Raw genomic sequence first — 19,837 nt, forward strand, 5'->3', positions numbered from 1 at the left:
TTTTTCATTGAGCTTCTAAGGCACCCTATGGGACCACAATGGACTGTCTATATTTAGGTCACAATGTTACTGTGTAAAGAACAGCAGCAGGCTTTTACTGGGGAAGTTTGGAGCTGAGGCTTTCAAGAACATTTAATTCAGAGCTCCCTGTTGCCTAAGCGCAAAAGAGAGTAAAAATGCTACAAGGCTGGCGCGGTTAAATATGCACAAGAACACCGTTTCCAGTCATGATCCTATACATGTTTTTACAAGAAAACTACTGTTGAGTGCTTCAAAAGCACTAATCATAACAGGACATTCTCCCACAAATAAATGATGATACTTGTCATAACTGATATCCTAAACCTTATTACAAAAGGATGAAAATAAGCAGGAGATTTCCTGTAAATGTGTAAATGTAAAGGTGCAGTTTCAATGTTTTGGGGCAGACAATAATAGTACAGCATATCCTTAAAATCTGTTCTTAGAATCTTGATTGGAACAATATACAGTACCAGTCCAATGTTTGGACACACCTACTCATTCCAGGGTTTCTCTTTATATTGACTATTTTCTACATTGAAAAATAATAGTGAAGACATCAAAACTATGAAATAACACATATTGAATCATGTAGTAAGCAAAAAAGTATATTTTAAATTTGAGATTCTTTAAAGAAGCCACCCATTGCCTTGATGACAGCTTTCCACACTCTTGGCATTCACTCAACCAGCTTCATGAGGTAGTCACCTGGAATGCATTTCAATTAACAGGTGTGCCCTGTTAAAAGTTAATTTGTGGAATTTCTTTCCTTTTTAATGCGATTAAGCCAATCAGTTGTGTTGTGACAAAGTAGCAGTGGTATACAGAAGATCGCTCTAAAAAGTCCATATTATGGCAAGAACAGCTCAAATAAGCAAAGAGAAACGACAGTCCATCATTACTTTAAGACATGAAGGTCAGTAAATGAAGGTTCCTTCAAGTGCAGTCGCAAAAACCATCAAGCGCTATGATGAAACTGGCTCTCATGAGGACCGCCACAGGACAGGAAGACCCAGAGTTACCTCTGCTGCAGAGGATAAGTTCATTACAGTTAACTTTAGATTTATCTAACACTTTTTTGGTTACTACATTATTCAATATGTGTTATTTGATAGTTTTGATGTCTTCAGTATTATTCTACAATGTAGAAAAAAGTCAAAATAAAGAAAAACCCTTGAATGAGTAGGTGTGTCCAAACTTTTGACTGGTACTGTATGCGTTATTTTGCTATGGAAAAGTAGGCTTCTATACCTTTAAGATGAGGGAGCCATGAATCTTCTTGAGGATGTCGTCCATCTCCATTAGTTTGGGCTGGATGAGGGAGCTGTGGGGTCCACTGATGTGGCCGATGTGGTCCAGGCCCAGGTAGTGCAGGATCAGAATGTCCCAGTCGTCTCTCTTCAGCGTGCTGTCCAGGTGACGAGTCACGTTGTTGTCAACCTGAGAAGAGTTAGCGGGGACACAATCCAGATTGTGTCATTGTTTCTGAATCAGACCTCTGAGAAACTCTTTATGTATAGTATGTTAGAAATATTATGTAATAGAAGCAGATTAAACTTGAGCCAATATGATACGGAATCTTGGAAAAAACTTTTAGTAAATTGGCATGGCCTTCCCATGTAACTAACAATGAAAAAAAATCAATATCAAACAAACAAAATCAATGAGTGCAACGGTTAAAGGGCATGACCCTGACCTTCAAACAGACAATGACCATGACTGACCTCAGTGTAGTCGGACACAAAGAAAGAGGTGGTGCCGTCATACTCCATGAAGTGCTTGGGAAAGAGCTTCACCCAGGTGTCGTCCCCATAGAACACCATCCGCTTGCCTGCCGTCTTGGCCTGCCAGATGAGGTTGTCCTCCAGCAGTGCGGGGGAGTTCAGGTTCATCACCACGTCGATGAAACCTGGGATACTGCCTGTGGTCAGGGCCTTGAGGGAGCAGGAGGAGGAGGGCCAAGGGAGTTTGTCAATCTACGTACATTACCAGTCAAAAAATTAGGACAGCTACTCCTTCAATGGTTTTTCTTTATTTTTACTGTTTTCTATAATGTAGAATAATAGCGAAGACATCAAAACTATTAAATAAAACATATGGAATCATGTAGTAACCAAAAAAGTGTTAACCTGTTTTGGATAGGGGGCAGTATTTTCACGGCCGGATAAAAAACGTACCCGATTTAATCTGGTTATTACTCCTGCCCAGAAACTAGATATTTCTATTTGATTTGGATAGAAAACACCCTACAATTTCTAAAACTGTTTGAATGGTGTCTGTGAGTATAACAGAACTCATATGGCAGGCCAAAACCTGAGAAGATTCTACATGGGAAGTGCCCTGTCTGACCATTTCTTGTCCTTCTATAGCCTCTTTATCGAAAATAGAGGATCTCTGCTGTAACGTGACATTTTCTAAGGCTCCCATAGGCTCTCAGAAGGCACCAGAACGTGGAATAAGATCTCTGCAGTCCCTGGGCAAAAAACAGTAGGGGTTTTGGAAAGTGGTCATTCTGAGAACAATGACACTGTCCGCACGTGTGCATGTGAAGACTCCATTTTCTATTTTCAGTGTTTGAACGAAAACAAGGTCTCCCGGTCGGAATATTATCGCTATTTTACGAGAAAAATCGCATAAAAATTGATTTTAAACAGCGTTTGACATTCTTCGAAGTACGGTAATGAAATATTTTGAATTGTTTTGTCACGATACGCGCCGGCGCATCACCCTTCGGATAGTGTCTTGAACGCAAGAACAAAACGCAGCTATTTGGATATAACTATGGATTATTTGGAACCAAAACAACATTGGGTGTTGAAGTAGAAATCCTGGGAGTGCATTCTGACGAAGAACAGCAAAGGTAATCCAATTTTTCTTATAGTAAATCTGAGTTTTGTGAGTGCCAAACTTGGTGGGTGTCAAAATAGCTAGCCATGATGGCTGGGCTATCTACTCAGAATATTGCAAAATGTGCTTTCACCGAAAAGCTATTTTAAAATCGGACATATCGAGTGCATAGATGAGTTCTGTATCTATAATTCTTAAAATAATTGTTATGTTTTTTGTGAACGTTTATTGTGAGTAATTTAGTAAATTCACCGGAAGTTTTCGGTGGGTATGCTAGTTCTGAACGTCACATGCTAATGTAAAAAGCTGGTTTTTGATATAAATATGAACTTGATTGAACAAAACATGCTTGTATTGTATAACATAATGTCCTAGGAGTGTCATCTGATGAAGATCATCAAAGGTTAGTGCTGCATTTAGCTGTGGTTTTGGTTTTTTGTGACATTATATGCTAGCTTGAAAAATGGGTGTGTGATTATTTCTGGCTGGGTACTCTCCTGACATAATCTAATGTTTTGCTTTCGTTGTAAAGCCTTTTTGAAATCAGACAATGTGGTTAGATAAAGGAGAGTCTTGTCTTTAAAATGGTGTAAAATAGTCATATGTTTGAAAAATGGAAGTTTTGGGATTGTTGAGGTGTTTGTAATTCGCGCCACGCTCTATCATTGAATATTGGCGAGGCATTCCGCTAGCAGAACATCTAGATGTATCAAAATATATTTTATTTTTGAGATTCTTCAAAGTAGCCTTGATGACAGCTTTGCACACTGTTATTTCATAGTTTTGATGTCTACAATGTAGAAAATACTGAAAATAAAGACAAACCCTGGAATGAGTAGGTGTGTCCAAACTTTTGACTGGTACTATATGTAAGCTAGCAATAGGCTAATTGTGCAACATAATTGTCATGTGTAGTCAGGAAGTATCATTGTTATTCAAAGTATCAGCATTATTTCGTTACGCTAGCATCTCCATTTACTTAACTGTAATTTGCGGTAAATCAAGGCCAACACCGGAGCTACAGCAATTACAATGGGAAACTGGTGTAAGATTGTGTTCAAAGCAATCACTGAATTACACATTTATTTGACACAAAATACTGTATAATGTAATGAGAATACTTTCATAATAGTAGACTGTCTATGAAGGATTGATAGTGACTATGACTATTTATTGTATCACATAATGTTGTGTCCTCCTCAGCTAGTTAAAGCCAATAAAGAAACCCATATAGGCCAAGATCTTGTTGGCAGTATCTCACTAGTCTGTCACAAGCGAGGCATATCAACATGTTTTCACTCTGAAGTGTTTACAGCAACTCCTTGCATAATCACTGTGATTTCTCACAATCAGGCATTCTGGGGCAAATAACCTTGAGCCAGCCTCACAGAAGGAAGAAAACTAGGCTAAACTAAACTATGATATGGATCCCATGCCTTTCTTTTTCCACAAAATTGTTCTCGTGCTCGTGCTTTAGTCCATTTGCACATGTCAAAAGCACAGTGTCTAAAGCACCTGCTGGCCTTTGTAATTCAAGCAAAACTATCAGAATTATCTACATTTAAGGCTGTTGCATGCTTCCCAGTTGAAACAGTTTATGCATATACACTGCTCAAAAAAATTAAGGGAACACTTAAACAACACATCCTAGATCTGAATGAAAGAAATAATCTTATTAAATACTTTATTCTTTACATAGTTGAATGTGCTGACAACAAAATCACACAACAATAATCAATGGAAATCCAATTTATCAACCCATGGAGGTCTGGATTTGGAGTCACACTCAAAATTAAAGTGGAAAACCACACTACAGGCTGATCCAACTTTGATGTAATGTCCTTAAAACAAGTCAAAATGAGCCTCAGTAGTGTGTGTGGCCTCCACGTGCCTGTATGACCTCCCTATAACACCTGGGCATGCTCCTGATGAGGTTGCGGATGGTCTCCTGAGGGATCTCCTCCCAGACCTGGACTAAAGCATCCGCCAACTCCTGGACAGTCTGTGGTGCAACGTGGCGTTGGTGGATGGAGCGAGACATGACGTCCCAGATGTGCTCAATTGGATTCAGGTCTGGGGAACGGGCGGGCCAGTCCATAGCATCAATGCCTTCCTCTTGCAGGAACTGCTGACACACTCCAGCCACATGAGGTCTAGCATTGTCTTGCATTAGGAGGAACCCAGGGCCAACCGTACCAGCATATGGTCTCACAAGGGGTCTGAGGATCTCATCTCGGTACCTAATGGCAGTCAGGCTACCTCTGGCGAGCACATGGAGGGCTGTGCGGCCCCCCAAAGAAATGCCACCCCACACCATGACTGACCCCTGCCAAACCGGTCATGCTGGAGGATGTTGCAGGCAGCATAACGTTCTCCACGGCGTCTCCAAACTCTGTCACGTCTGTCACGTGCTCAGTGTGAACCTGCTTTCATCTGTGAAGAGCACAGGGCGCCAGTGGCGAATTTGCCAATCTTGGTGTTCTCTGGCAAATGCCAAACGTCCTGCACGGTGTTGGGCTGTAAGCACAACCCCCACCTGTGGACGTCGGGCCCTCATACCACCCTCATGGAGTCTGTTTCTGACCGTTTGAGCAGACACATGCACATTTGTGGCCTGCTGGAGGGCTCTGGCAGTGCTTCTCCTGCTCCTCCTTGCACAAAGGCGGAGGTAGCGGTCCTGCTGCTGGGTTGTTGCCCTCCTACGGCCTCCTCCACGTCTCCTGATGTACTGGCCTGTCTCCTGGTAGCGCCTCCATGCTCTGGACACTACGCTGAAAGACACAGCAAACCTTCTTGCCACAGCTCGCATTGATGTGCCATCCTGGATGAGCTGCACTACCTGAGCCACTTGTGTGGGTTGTAGACTCCGTCTCATGCTACCACTAGAGTGAAAGCACCGCCAGCATTCAAAAGTGACCAAAACATCAGCCAGGAAGCATAGGAACTGAGAAGTGGTCTGTGGTCTCCACCTGCAGAACCACTCCTTTATGGGGGGTGTCTTGCTTATTGCCTATAATTTCCACCTGTTGTCTATTCCATTTGCACAACAGCATGTGAAATTTATTGTCAATCAGTGTTGCTTCCTAAGTGGACAGTTTGATTTCACAGAAGTGTGACTGACTTGGAGTTACATTGTGTTGTTTAAGTCTTCCATTTATTTTTTGGAGCAGTATATTATGACAACATTATGTGATGTTTTTGTTCGTTTAGGTGTTCCGGCAGGGATTTTCCGGCTGTTCGAGCGGAAAAAATATATACTTGAGGCAAGTTGAAGTTCTGTTGCCAAAGTCTACGCCCTTCGTCGGTGATTGGTCAACAGTACTACTACTAGTAGGAACTATGGACGGGATTCTTCAATGAAGTGTTTATTGTCATTCAACGAAGACAAGTTTTCATGCACATCATTTCACTTGAGAAATACGGCACAAAACATCTTAATTAGATTGCGCGACAAGCTTACCGTATGCTTCCCAGTCACAACAGTTTCAGCATGTATTACTACAACATTTTGTGATGTTGTTCTTTGTTTTTGTCTTCACCAAGTTTTTTTTTCTTCTTTTTTTTCGGCTGTTCATGCACAGGCCTCACAAGACCCATCTATAAGTTCTTGCACTTAACATTCATGTGGACTCTGATGGATGTGATTTTGCCAGAGACTTCATTGCCCTGTTGGATTGCTTCAACTTCACAAGGTATGTCAACTTGCCCACCGATGACAGTGGCCATGTACTTGACCTTGTGTGCATAACTGGCACGACTCCCTTCCAGCTGCGTGTATTCATGGATGCCAAGGGAAGCCAGGCTTCCACAAATATTTGACCAATAAAACAATAAAAATGATATTTCGTCGCTCTGTGTTTTCACGATTTTCCATCAATTCGCAAGTGGTCAATTTGCTAAATCGGCTCTTTCCTAAGGCATGGATGGAGGTGGATTTGGTTTTGACTTAATTCTCTGTACTGGCCAATGATTATGACGGAAAATCTGATCTAACTATAAATGCATATAATGTGCCACTGGCATGAGATGACTGCTCTGAGATTTTTGGAGTTCAATATGTAGCCTAGATGTAGCCTGGTAGGCTCACGTTAACTAGCTCGCTAACTTAGCTGGTTCATTGTTGACTATGCTAGCAAGCAGTTAGGCTAGCAAGCATTTTAGCTAGGTAGCCTATGAAAAAGAAAACTAAAGGCACACTGTATGAAAGAGCCACAGACCGTTTTGCTAACATGAAAGTGAGGAGAATGGCATTGGTGGACATGACTGTCCTGTGAGGATCCAAATAGGTCAGATCAGGTTTGCAATGGATGACTTCAACCAGACCCCATCTCACCCGCGGTGGGGGTTAACAACTCACGCACTGTTGTAAATCCAACGGAGAAGATTCAGGTCTACCTCTCCAAATTCACCCAAGGAATGTGCTTTGTTTCAAGAAGACTTTTCCCGCCAAAACATGTTCTAAAGCGAATACTGGAACAATATTTCTAACATAGAACGTGGAGAATGGTCAGAGGTGATCTAAAGAACATTAATGTTGTTTTGTTTGTTATTTTGTGATGTCAGAAAAAATTTATAAAAGGAAATATTGTAACTTGGAAAGTATACACGCTAAGTAACCACCCTCTACGTTGTGTTTGAAATATAAAAAATGATGGAAGTGTTTTTGTTAAGAGAGGGACATGATTTTAGGACCCATAAGAGAACTGTTTTACATAAACTTTGCACAGTGACATGTCACACCCCTAAGTGAGGTCAGAGAGCGTGTCAGCCTGACGGAATCGCCCTTTTGAACAAACTGTATAAAATGATGGGTTAAGAATTAACATAACAGAACAGAGAGACTTAGGAGGTGCAGCTCACGTTTAAAAGGGTTTGACATCTGAATCTCAACTCGAGGTATGGCTCGACTGGTATGGCTAATTAGCAGTCCTAAGTAAAATATCTAAAAATGCGAATTTAAGTGGGACCATTCTATTACTCTGTTCAAACCATCGTATTATGCTACTTTCATCACCCCACTGGGTACCATCGACACGGCTGGCTAGCCCATCTGCAAAGAAGAACCTTCCAGAGTGAATGGAAGGAGAATAAACTCTGTAGTTCTGTTCAGGACTACACGACAAGTCACCGGATACCGGACAACTTCAGAGGAGAACAACAGTAGAAGACTTGTTGGAACCATTTTTGGACAATCAGAGCCTTACAAGCGTGCCGCGAAAAGGCCCAACCCCTTTCCAGGACGACCCGGTTCCGAGAGAGATACACGCATTTCAAGTAAATACATTCATGATTTCTTACTCCAAGCGGGCGGCGGTTCGTGTGCAAAGTATAGGAGTACTATAAGTGAGAGTAGTTTCTAAATGTACCAACGTTAAGTGTCTCTGTCATTCTCGCTCTGTCGCCCTCTCCATGTCTTTTGTAACAAGCAGCCATATTGTTATCAGTCCGCTAGGGACCTGATTTTAACGTATTAAGTGTGTATGTTCATCCTATGTTACCATTTAGTTAGCTAGTAAATAAATAATTAAACCAATTTGTGTAGTACTGAATCATAAGTAAGGCACGGGCTTTTGCAGATGCAAGGAGGTTACGACTGTTCATGATATGATACGAGGTTATGACTAATAAGTTGACTGTTTATGGATGTGATAGGTGAAGACCTTTAGAATTTAATTCGGGAGATTGTAACTCTTTAAAGAACTGCTCGTGGTGCCCCAGAACCTAATGAGTAAATTGTTATATGATTAATTTAATCGGGTAACAATTAAACATATTTAGGTAATTAGATAAATAACAGTCTTCAGATTAATGTTAAAGTCAAGTCACGACAGTGTTCAACTAGTCTACAAGTCAACTTTTTAAATTAGTTTTACTTGAATGCGCAAGCACACACACAGACACATACAGAAATCAGTACCATGGACAGCCACATGATATTTAGCAACACTAATTTAACTTATTTGTTTTTTGGTATCTTTAAGTTAGTTTTCACTGTATTAAAGCCTAGTTGATTTGATGATGTTTAAGTGTAAATGGTGCTGGGATAGCAGAGGCAGTGCTCCTGTTGTCTTTGTGCTGACCTGCGGTAACTCCGTGGATCTAAATCAGTAGTTGTTTAGTAAACTGTTGAAAACATTAACTTGCTGGACCTTGCTGCAGGTCATATAACTGTTTGCTACATGTCATACTTGCTTTGTGGACTTCACCGGACATATGTTACTCTCTGGTTTTCTGATGAATCAAACGTATGTGTAGTTGACTTTTTCCGCCACTGTGTGACTGTCTTTTTGTTTTCACGGCCTAATTGTATTGGGGCTCCCGAGTGGCGCATCGGTCTCAGTGCAAGAGGTGTCACTGCAGTCCCTTGTTCGAATCCAGGCTGCATCACATCCGGCAGTGATTGGGAGTCACATAGGGCGGCGCACAATTGGCCCAGCGTCGTCCGGGTTTGGCCGGGGTAAGCCGTCATTGTAAATAAGAATTTGTTCTTAACTGACTTGACTAGTCAACTAGTATTTTAAAAATAAAATATCATGGAACAAATGAGTTATTGAGCAAACAACGCAAATTAATATGGCGTTTTACTGGCTTGGCTTGGCTTCCCCAGTGATTTTACCCATGCACTGCTACTGCTCCCTCCAACCTCTCAGGTCTGGACAAACCCACCTCTGATCACAAGGCCATTCTGTTCAGTGTGCACACCCCCATGCCCAAGCCCACCACCAAGCGCATCATCACCTACCGAAATATAAAAACAATTAACTCTGCTGACTTAATGAATACGCTGCAATCACATGACACCCCTGACCCTCATGTATCTTCAGTAACAGACCTGGTAGCTCATTACAACAATGAGCTCTCCTCCAACCTGGATGTTCTGGCCCACCTTAAAACAAGGGTGGTCTCCTTCAACATCCCAGGACCATGGTACACTCCTGAGCTGCGTGCCATGAAAGCCACAGGACGAAAACTAGAACAGCTCTACAAATGGACAGGTATCATTATCTGTAAGGAGGCCTAGAAAGACCACATTCACAACTAAAAGGACTCAGTTGCACACAACCAACTTTGCCTATTTCTCCAACATCTTTAGGAATGAACAAAGAAACCCAAGAGTGCTATTCTCAACCACACTCAAACTTCTCCACCCATTGCACAACCTCTCTCTCACAATTACTACGACCTATGTTACAGTTTTCTGCCTAAAGAATTCACTTGTCAATGAAACCAAGTTCCACAGACATGTGACTAACAGAAATGGAATAATGTGTCCCTGAACAAAGGGGGGTCAAAACCAAAAGTAACAGTCAGTATCTGGTGTGGCCACCAGCTGCATTAAGTACTGCAGTGCATGTCCTCCTCGTGGACTGCACCAGATTTGCCAGTTCTTGCTGTGAGATGTTACCCCACTCTTCCACAAAGGCACCTGCACGTTCCTGGACAATCCATTCCTGGAATGGCCCTAGCCCTCACCCTCCGATCCAACAGGTCCCAGACATGCTCAATGGGATTGAGATCCGGGCTCTTTGCTGGCCATGGCAGAACACTGACATTCCTGTCTTGCAGGAAATCACACACAGAATGAGCAGTATGGCTGGTGGAATTGTCATGCTGGAGGGTCATGTCAGGATGAGCCTGCAGGAAGGGTACCACATGAGGGAGGAGGATGTCTTCCCTGTAACGCACAGCGTTGAGATTGCCGACAATGACAACAAGCTCAGTCCGATGATGCTGTGACACACCGCCCCAGACCATGACGGACCCTCCACCTCCAAATTGATCCCGTTCCAGAGTACAGGCCTCGGTGTAACGCTCATTCCTTCGACGATAAACGCGAATCTGACCTTCACCCCTGGTGATACAAAACTGCAACTCGTCAGTGAAAATAACTTTTTGCCAGTCCAGGCTGGCCCAGCGACGGTGGGTTTGTGCCCATAGGCGACGTTGTTGCCGGTGATGCCTGGTGAGGACCTGCCTTACAACAGGCCTACAAACTCTCAATCCAGCCTCTCTCAGCCTATTGTGGACAGTCTGAGCACTGATGGAGGGATTGTGCGTTCCTGGTGTAACTCGGGCAGTTCTTGCTACCATCCTATACCTGTCCCGCAGGTGTGATGTTCCGGTTTCCCGATCCTGTGCAGGTGTTGCTACACGTGGTCTGCCACTGCGAGGACCATCAGCTGTCCGTCCAGTCTCCCTGTAGCGCTGTCTTAGGCGTCTCACAGTACGGACATTTTGGTGTTTTTCAGAGTCAGTAGAAAGGCCTCTTTAGTGTCCTGTTTTCATAGCTGTGACCTTAATTGCCTACCGTCTGTAAGCTGCTAGTGCCTTAACGACCGTTCCACAGGTGCATGTTCATTAATTGTTAATGGTTCACTGAACAAGTATGGGAAACCGTGTTTAAACCCTTTACAATGAAGATCTGGGAAGTTACTTGGATTTTTACGAATTATCTTGGAAAGACAGGGTCCTGAAAAAGAGCGGTTTCTTTTTTTGCTGAGTTTAGATCGATCAACTTCACTGTTTTCAGCATCAGCCCACCACCTACAGTTGAAGTCTGAAGTTTACATACACTTAGGTTGGAGTAATGGGGAAATCAAAAGAAATCAGCCAAGACCTCAGAAAACAAAACTGTAGACCTCCACAAGTCTGGTTCATCCTTGGGAGCAATTTCCAAATGCCTGAAGGTACCACGTTCATCTGTACAAACAATAGTACGCAAATATAAACACCATGGGACCACGCAGCCGTCATACCTCTCAGGAAGGAGACGAGTTCTGTCTCCTAGAAATTAATGTACTTTGGTGCGAAAAGTGCAAATCAATCCCAGAACAACAGCAAAGGACCTTGTGAAGACGCTGGAGGAAACAGGCACAAACGTATCTATATCCTATAGCGACATAACCTGAAAGGCCACTCAGCAAGGAAGAAGGAAGCCACTGCTCCAAAACCGCCATAAAAAAAGCCAGACTACGGTTTGCAACTGCACATGGGGACAAAGATTGTACTTTTTGGAGAAATGTCCTCTGGTCTGATGAAACAAAAATAGAACTGTTTGGCCATAATGACCATCATTATGTTTGGAGGAAAAAGGGGAAGGCTTGCAAGCCGAAGAACACCATCCCAACCGTGAAGCACGGGGGTGGCAGCATCATGTTGTGGGGGTGCTTTGCTGCAGAAGGGACTGGTGCACTTCACAAAATAGATGGCATCATGAGGATGAAAAATTACGTGGATATATTGAAGCAACATCTCAATACATCAGTCAGGAAGTTAAAGCTTGGTCGCAAATGGGTCTTCCAAATGGACAATGACCCCAAGCATACTTCCAAAGTTGTGGCAAAATGGCAGAAGGACAACAAAGTCAAGGTATTGGAGTGGCCATCACAAAGCACTGACCTCAATCCAATAGAACATTTGTGGGCAGAACTGAAAAAGCGTGTGCAGGCAAGGAGGCCTACAAACCTGATTCAGTTACACCAGCTCTGTCAGGAGGAATGGGCCAAAATTCACCCAACTTATTGTGGGAAGCTTGTGGAAGGCTACCCAAAACGTTTGACCCAAGTTTAAATTGTTTAAGGCAATGCTATCAAATACTAATTGATTGTATGTAAACTTATGACCCACTGGGAATGTGATGAAAGAAATACAAGATGAAATAAATCATTCTCTCTCCTATTATTGTAACAGCCGTCGAAGGGACTAGACCAAGGCGCAGCGGGTTGAGTGCTCATACTTAACTTTATTTAGAACACTAAACAAAACAAGAAAAACACGACAGCCAAATAGTACTGTCAGGTACACGAAACACTGAACAGAAAATAACCACCCACAAACACAATGAGAAAAAAACCCTACTTAAATATAGTCTCTAATTAGAGGCAACGAGATACAGCTGCCTCCAATTAGAGACCAATCCCAAACACTTCCAACCTAGACATAGACAACCTAGAATAAACATAGAAATAGACTAACATAGAACATAACCCAAAAACCCCAAAACACACAAACCAAACACCCCCTGCCACGCCCTGACCAAACTACAATAACAAATAACCCCTTTTACTGGTCAGGACGTGACAATTATTCTGACATTTCACATTCTTAAAATAAAGTGGTGATCCTAACTGACCTAAGACAAATACTTATTTTCCACCATAATTTGCAAATAAATTCATAAAAAATCCTACAATGTGATTTTCTGGATTTTTTCTCTCATTTTGTCTGTCATAGTTGACGTGTACGTACCTATGATGAAAATTACAGGCCTCTCTCATCTTTTTAAGTGGGAGAACTTGCACAATTGGTGGCTGACTAAATACTTTTTTGCCCCACTGTATCTTTATCAGCATTATAAAGGCCGACCTGAAATCTTATCAGAAACATGTTGGGTCGTTTTCACAGCTTTCTATTTCCTTACAACCGGTTAAAATGATGTAAATAGGACATTTTGCCCAGAAAATCATTCCTGTTTTTGTTTTTCTTGCAAAGGTTAATTTAGTCTTGTAGGGCAACATATAATGACAAAAGAGAAGTTGCATGTATCTAATTATAGACAAGTTGACAAACAAATAGCCTACCAAAATGTCCGAAATTATAAGCAGAAACAAATCTAAAGTCAGGCAAAAACAATCCTGCATCCCCTGTCATGTTTTTTTCCTGCAGTCTCTGACTACAGCGCATTTTCTATAACATTTCAGGCTATCAATCAAGTTAGAGGAGCTAGCTTGTCTAACTATCTTAGCTGGCATGACTGCTGGCAAGGTTGGTAGACTTTAGAAAATAAGCAAGCAATAACTAAACTGGACTGAATAAGGCACACATTCCTTTCAATCTTTTACCCAGGTTTAGCAGAGATGCAGAGAAGCATATTTAGTGTATGCTTCTGACCACCAGTCAGAAGCATACAGACAGCTCAAGAGGTATGCTTAGGTATGCAGGAAAATATACATCTTTTTTTTACATAGAATTAAGCATAATGATTATGGCTCTAGATTGCAAGACAAGGCTGTTTCAGGTGTTGCCATCCTATATAGCCATCCTCACGCACTCTGTGCCTCCTCAGGTTTTTGGGGTGTATGATGCCCCTGGTTCAGAACCCCAAGGTGGTCCAAATGGATATCTTTAGATCCCTACTCTGCTACAGCTTCAAGCCCTGATTGGAGGTAACGTATGCATCATTTTCAAGCTACGCCTACATTGCAAAAGTCAGCAAAGAGTTTAGATCAATGCTTAACTTTTGATCTTACGTAGGATATTTACACAAACCCTAGAGACAACATCAGTCTATGATGGTTCACTTGGCAGCTCACACGAACCACACAACCCTCCGTCTGTGGCAGAGAGCTCAGTTGAAACCTGTACCGTCTCGTTCTTAGATGTGGTAAGAAAACACACACTCAAATCAGACGCAAGAGAAAAGCTTGTCTCAAGCAGGGTTTCTGACGATTTCATCATTGGTAGGCTGGGAAAAACCACAACACTTGTTGAGGAGATGCTCACTTTCCTGCAGAGGATATGACTGGCAGGCAAAATAAATATGTTGGTTGAGCATTGGAGTCGATGGAGAAGATCCAATTTTGGGACCTGGTGGAGGAACAGAGGAAACCCTTGACTGAGCTCTGGAGGAAGCATAGACCTGACACAAAAACATATTAGTCTGCGTCAGAACCAAAGTAATCCTCACCAGTATGTTAAGGGAACACACTGGAACGCACAACGCATTATTAAGGCTTAGCACTAAGGGAGGGCCTTGAAAATGCAGCTAGCATTGTATGTTAAATAAGGCGGAGTCAAAGACTGGCGAAAAAGGAAGTGGGTCCAATAAGTGCACTCTCAAAGCATGATGTGGTTTAGCCCGAAAACACGTTGCCAAATGCTGTGTTTGGGATAACGACTAAATATTAGGTCTTTTGGATGGTTGGTTGGTTCAGTCTTAGTAATGCAGATTATATGATTGCCTTCTTTTCCCAGGGCATTTTCATTTACTCCTACATACTCTGCAGAAACCAATATTATTTCCCCCCCGTCCCTGAGCAATTGTCATCGTCATAATTTACTAAATAGATTGACTACCCACGCACATCACTACGGGTGAACATAGCACACAAAGGAAAGGTACATTGAGATGAATATGTAAAATGTATCTAAAGCAAAGACAGAAAGAAAAGCTCCCACTTCTTCCTATTACGATGGAATTGAAAGGCTAATAATGTCTGCAATGTATTGATTGAGTTATTGATTGAGTCAAAACCTCTTTCTCATAGACCCACTCATCCATATTGGCATTTCCAAATGCTGCAATTCATTGCTGACCCTCATGGAAGTTGTGTCCAACTTAGGGTCATCATGAGCAGACTGGTCTTCATTATTTTTGGGCCAGTTTCTCCAGAGTTAGCCTAGGCCTATTAAAATGTGTTCAATACAGATTTACCAGAACTCCTCTCCGCTAGCTGTATGTTCTTGTTACAGTGAAACAGATGGCTTGGGAATTATACAAATCGGCCACAAAAACATATTATCTCATGTGTCCATTCCAATGAAAGGATATGTGAGGAAATTCTTCAGAACCAGAAAACCTACTACTGGCCACCGGAAAGTATATGGAATGCTAACGAGTTCAGTCTGAGCAGGTGTAGAGCAATTTGTCGATCGGAGCAAAAGAAACCACATATTTCCTCCACACAGAACAGTGTTTTCAACAATGCAACCTAAGGGAATGTGCGAAAGCATTGACCCCGTGATAAGTAGAGATGAACTTTCATTTCCAACTTTCTCAACAGAAGTGAAGAGCAAACGGGTCATTGTCGATGATGCGTGCAGTCACAGTGGCAAGCATTCATCATCAGGGAATCATGAAGCACCACTAGTCCACTAGGGCTGTGGTGAGCTGGTGTTCACTCACTGGTCTTCGGCTTAATAACATACGCTTCACCTCATTTGGGTGAAGAGTTATTCAGAGTTATTAAGTCTGCATCACATACTACCATCTGCAAAATTTGAGACAGCAAAGCCAATAAAGTGTGGTGACCCTGAAAAAGGCTTCCAAGAACAGATAGAGCTCAAAATACAGGCTTGGTCTTCACCTCAACAATTACCAGTAGGCCTATGTTTTGTTTTTGTTTTTTAAATGGCCCCAATTCCACCTTTGTCAAATGAATAAACCCCACACAATCTAATTTATAAGAGAACTCCCTGTCTGCAAAGCAAAGGTCTTCCCAACACAGCCTAGTCGGCCAAAGTTAGTGAGTGAGCATAGTCAGTGATTGGTTCTTCTGGACGCACTGTAGCTTTACCTGCAAAGGCATTGTTTTGTCCTGAAAATACTTTCTCTTATCACTTAAGTGGGCGGGAGATGTGAAAATAGTCAAGGGAAACTGGAATTGGACTCTGAGTGCGTGTGCGCGCGTGCGAGCGCAGGGCCAGTTCCAGGTATAAGCCATATAAGTGGTCGCTTAAGGCAACCTAGTGCTAGGCTCAGTCGGGGTCTCAACTCACTATTTAGAGTAAGAATAGAAGAATACATCGGGTGAAATTTCCACATTTGGTTGTGCATAAGCAGTTATCTTGTTCTGAAAATCACTCAATTAGCTATGTCTGCTAACCATTTTTTTTATTGGTAGTTAGTCTAGCCAGCTACTGTATCTAAACTTGTAGCAATCATGGCCTTCCCTGTAGCTCAGATGGTAGAGCATGGTGTTTGCAACACCAGGGTTGTGGGTTCGATTCCCACGGGGGGACAGCACAGAAAAAAATGTATGATATGTATGAAATTGTATGAAATGTATGCATTCACTACTGTAAGTTGCTCTGGATAAGAGCGTCTGCTAAATGACTAAAATGTAATGTAAAATGTAACCAGGCACGCAGTGCACGTGCCCAGGAGCCCTGACCTCCAGGGGGCCCCCTATTCATTTTGTTAGTCCTTCTCACTCCAATATCATATTAACATGGCATAAGTCATTACAACATGTGTAGAATTGCAGGAAACCTGCTTTAAAACTTGAATTTCTCTCTCCACCGTCAAGCGGTGGGCCACTAAAATGTTTTGTCGTGAGGTGGGGGGCCCAAAGGCTAGAGCCTTTGTGTGTTTGTACATATTATCAACAACAGGAAACTGGGCCTAAGTCATGCCATTCCCTGTGTGCCTCAAAACACAAGGGCAGCAACACACAGCGTACAATTCAGCCAGTATATGCATTGAAATATTTATTTTCCTCAACAATTCTCTCAATTACATCCCTCCCCAAACTGCCTTTTCTGGGATGTATTTCCTGTCACACAGCCAGAGGCTGGCTGGTGTACTCCTAATGAATGGGCTGTGTCTCTGGGTGATTCTGATTTGGGTTAGTTGGCCATGTCATACCAGTTGATTGGGTGCACTGCAGTGATTTGGAAAGATGCAGCATTCCATGATAGTACACTTGCACTGCCACCTTCTGGTATGAATGAGAACGTCTCAATACAAAGATGTGTCAATTGTGGTTTACTGCTTATTCAGGTTAGGGCATTTTTTGGGCAGGTGTTGAATCAAAGTTTGAATCTAAAATCTATGAATGATCTATTAGGCCCCAATTAGCTATGGTAAATGAGCGTTGACATTTTGAAAGTAGAGTAATTTGATCAACTGTCAGAATAAGGTACACATATTCTGTGTCTCTTTGAACCACATACCACTTACGTCATTAAATCTATAGCTAGACTAATACTCATAAGTATTTATATTCAAAGGTCATCAATTTAAGACAGTGCTTAGACTAGATCTATAACAAGACAACAGTTGAAACGGTGTCTCATTTTGAAGAAGATTTAAAAGAGAATGCATTATTAGGACTTTTTAATGAGCAGAACTCAAATCAATGAATCAACCAAAGCTGGACATATGTGCCCAGTTAGTTCAATACACTTTATCCAAGGTTTTGAACCGAAACATATGGCAACCCATGACATTTCACCTGACACTGTCGCAATCACAAAGCAGCATTTTCAAGGTAGAAAAAGATCATCCTGCACACAATATTACTTCTGCAGATTTATTTCAATATTGTGAGTGTGGGAGTTTTCTTTTCTACAATGAAGTTGTAACGGGTGGTAATAACTGCACCACAAATGAGAGTTAGTTATGGTGGTGTTTTACTCTCGTACCTTGATTCTGGGCATTGTAACTGTGGGAGGTTTTGCCTTGGCCACAAAGCTGTGTGTGGAGCCCCTCTCCACTAGGTGCCTTGTGTATGGCATGTACTTTCTCCCATTGGGACCAAACACAAAGTCCTCCCTGAGCGCATCGATCAACACTATCACCACTCTCATAAAAAGGGGGTCTGGGACCTTGGACAAGTTTGGGGAGCTCCCTGTAAATGCCAAAGAAAATACCACAGTTACCAACACATTATAGGTATTGTAGACAACATTGAGGAACAAATGGGTAGGGTAACATTTATTCTGTGTGCAAAAGAAGAACTTTATTACTTGTCATCATTCAAGCAAGTAGAAAATCAGAAAATCAATATAGTCAGCTAAGAGCCAAGAATAACAGTACTACTCTAATTTTAAGTATAGCAAGCTAGCCAGAGAGAAAAGAATGTCAACAAAACACACCTGTGAATGGTTCAGCCGGAAGATCTGACAGCTTGCTTTTCGATGAACAAGATGATTTGATAGGGAGTGGGAAAAATCCCCTAAGAAACAAGACTACGCGTAATACTTCGAGTATGAGACAAAACGAGGCAAAAACTGACGAACGTACCCTCATTTTGCTGACAGGCTAGCTACCTAGCTAGTTGACTGCTATGACATGAAAGCATAAACGTTTTCTTGACAGCAGTTTGATTTAATCCTCTGACTCTTGCATTTACAAGGAAGTGGCTAGGTTGATGTAATGAATGGCTCTCCCACTGGCGAGCTAACTCGCCCCAATTTTGCAAAACAAAAATCGATTTACAATAATAAAATGTACGTTTTTGTGACATATTCATCGCCACCGAAAAACATTTGTTTACACCAGTTGAAAAGGATGCTTTCAGGAACTGCAGCTGTCAACTTGGTTCCGTTGGTTTTAATCTAGCTACGGATTGTCGAAGCAGTCAAACAACGTAACTGGGATTTGTGTGGACTTCGAGAATAATTACGATACATCCAGAGAAATATGCTTTGGAAAGATTACATCTATTGATATTTGTGATTTTTTTTTAAATAACTACAAGTTTAATGTGTTTAATTATTGTGATATGTTGAATGGTCAAAATAGAAAATATTTCGTTTGGGCTCCCGAGTGGTGCAGCGGTCTCAGGCACTGCATCTCAGTGCTAGAGGCATCACTACATACAGCCTGGAATCGAACCAGGGTGTATCACAACCTGCTGTGATTGGGAGTCCCATAGGGCGGCACACAATTGGCCTGGGTTTGGTCAGTGTAGGCCGTCATTGTAAATAAGAATTTATTCTAACTTGCCTAGTTAAATTAAGGTAAAAAAATGTAATGTTTGGTAAGAACAGAAAACAGTTTGTGGAGCATGGTTTGCTGTAATGTTTTTGTAAAGCTTTGAGGTACAATTTGCCCTACTACAGATCTAAGATCAGCTCCCTTCCCCAATCATAACCTTAAAGTTAGAATCTGTATGTAATTTCTGGATATTTAATTGTACAGTATATATACTCATTGATTATTTAAGCAATACGGTCTTAGGGGGTGTGGTATACGGCCAATATACCACAGCTAAGGGCTGTTCTTATGCACGACGCAACGCAGAGTATACCACAAAACCGTCCAGGTGCCTTATTGCTATTATAAGCTGGTTACCAATGTAGTTAGAGCAATAACAATAAATGTTTCGTCATCCCCATGGTATACGGTCTGATATACCACGGCTTTCAGCCAATCAGCATTCAGCGCTCGAACCATCCAGAGTATAATGAAGAATATAACTTATAAATGCATCATGAGTTTATAGTTCAATTGTCATTCCCCAAC

At 41.9% G+C, this 19,837-nt stretch overlaps 1 protein-coding gene across 1 annotated transcript in view; it reads right to left on the minus strand.

Moving 5' to 3' along the window:
• Window positions 1–19,128, minus strand: part of LOC115204996 (GPI ethanolamine phosphate transferase 2-like) — a 97,735-nt gene extending 78,607 nt beyond the window's left edge. The window contains exons 1-4 of the mRNA XM_029770567.1: window positions 18,466–19,128; window positions 18,013–18,218; window positions 1,746–1,955; window positions 1,273–1,461 (exon numbers count right to left, since the gene is read on the minus strand). Of these exons, the coding sequence (XP_029626427.1) occupies window positions 1,273–1,461; window positions 1,746–1,955; window positions 18,013–18,218; window positions 18,466–18,619 (759 nt within the window). The 5' untranslated portion in view covers window positions 18,620–19,128. The remainder of the gene's footprint in view (window positions 1–1,272; window positions 1,462–1,745; window positions 1,956–18,012; window positions 18,219–18,465) is intronic.
• Window positions 19,129–19,837: the final 709 nt, after the last annotated feature.

This window comes from Salmo trutta, chromosome 13 (genome assembly GCF_901001165.1).
Source record: "Salmo trutta chromosome 13, fSalTru1.1, whole genome shotgun sequence".
NCBI lineage: Eukaryota > Metazoa > Chordata > Actinopteri > Salmoniformes > Salmonidae > Salmo > Salmo trutta.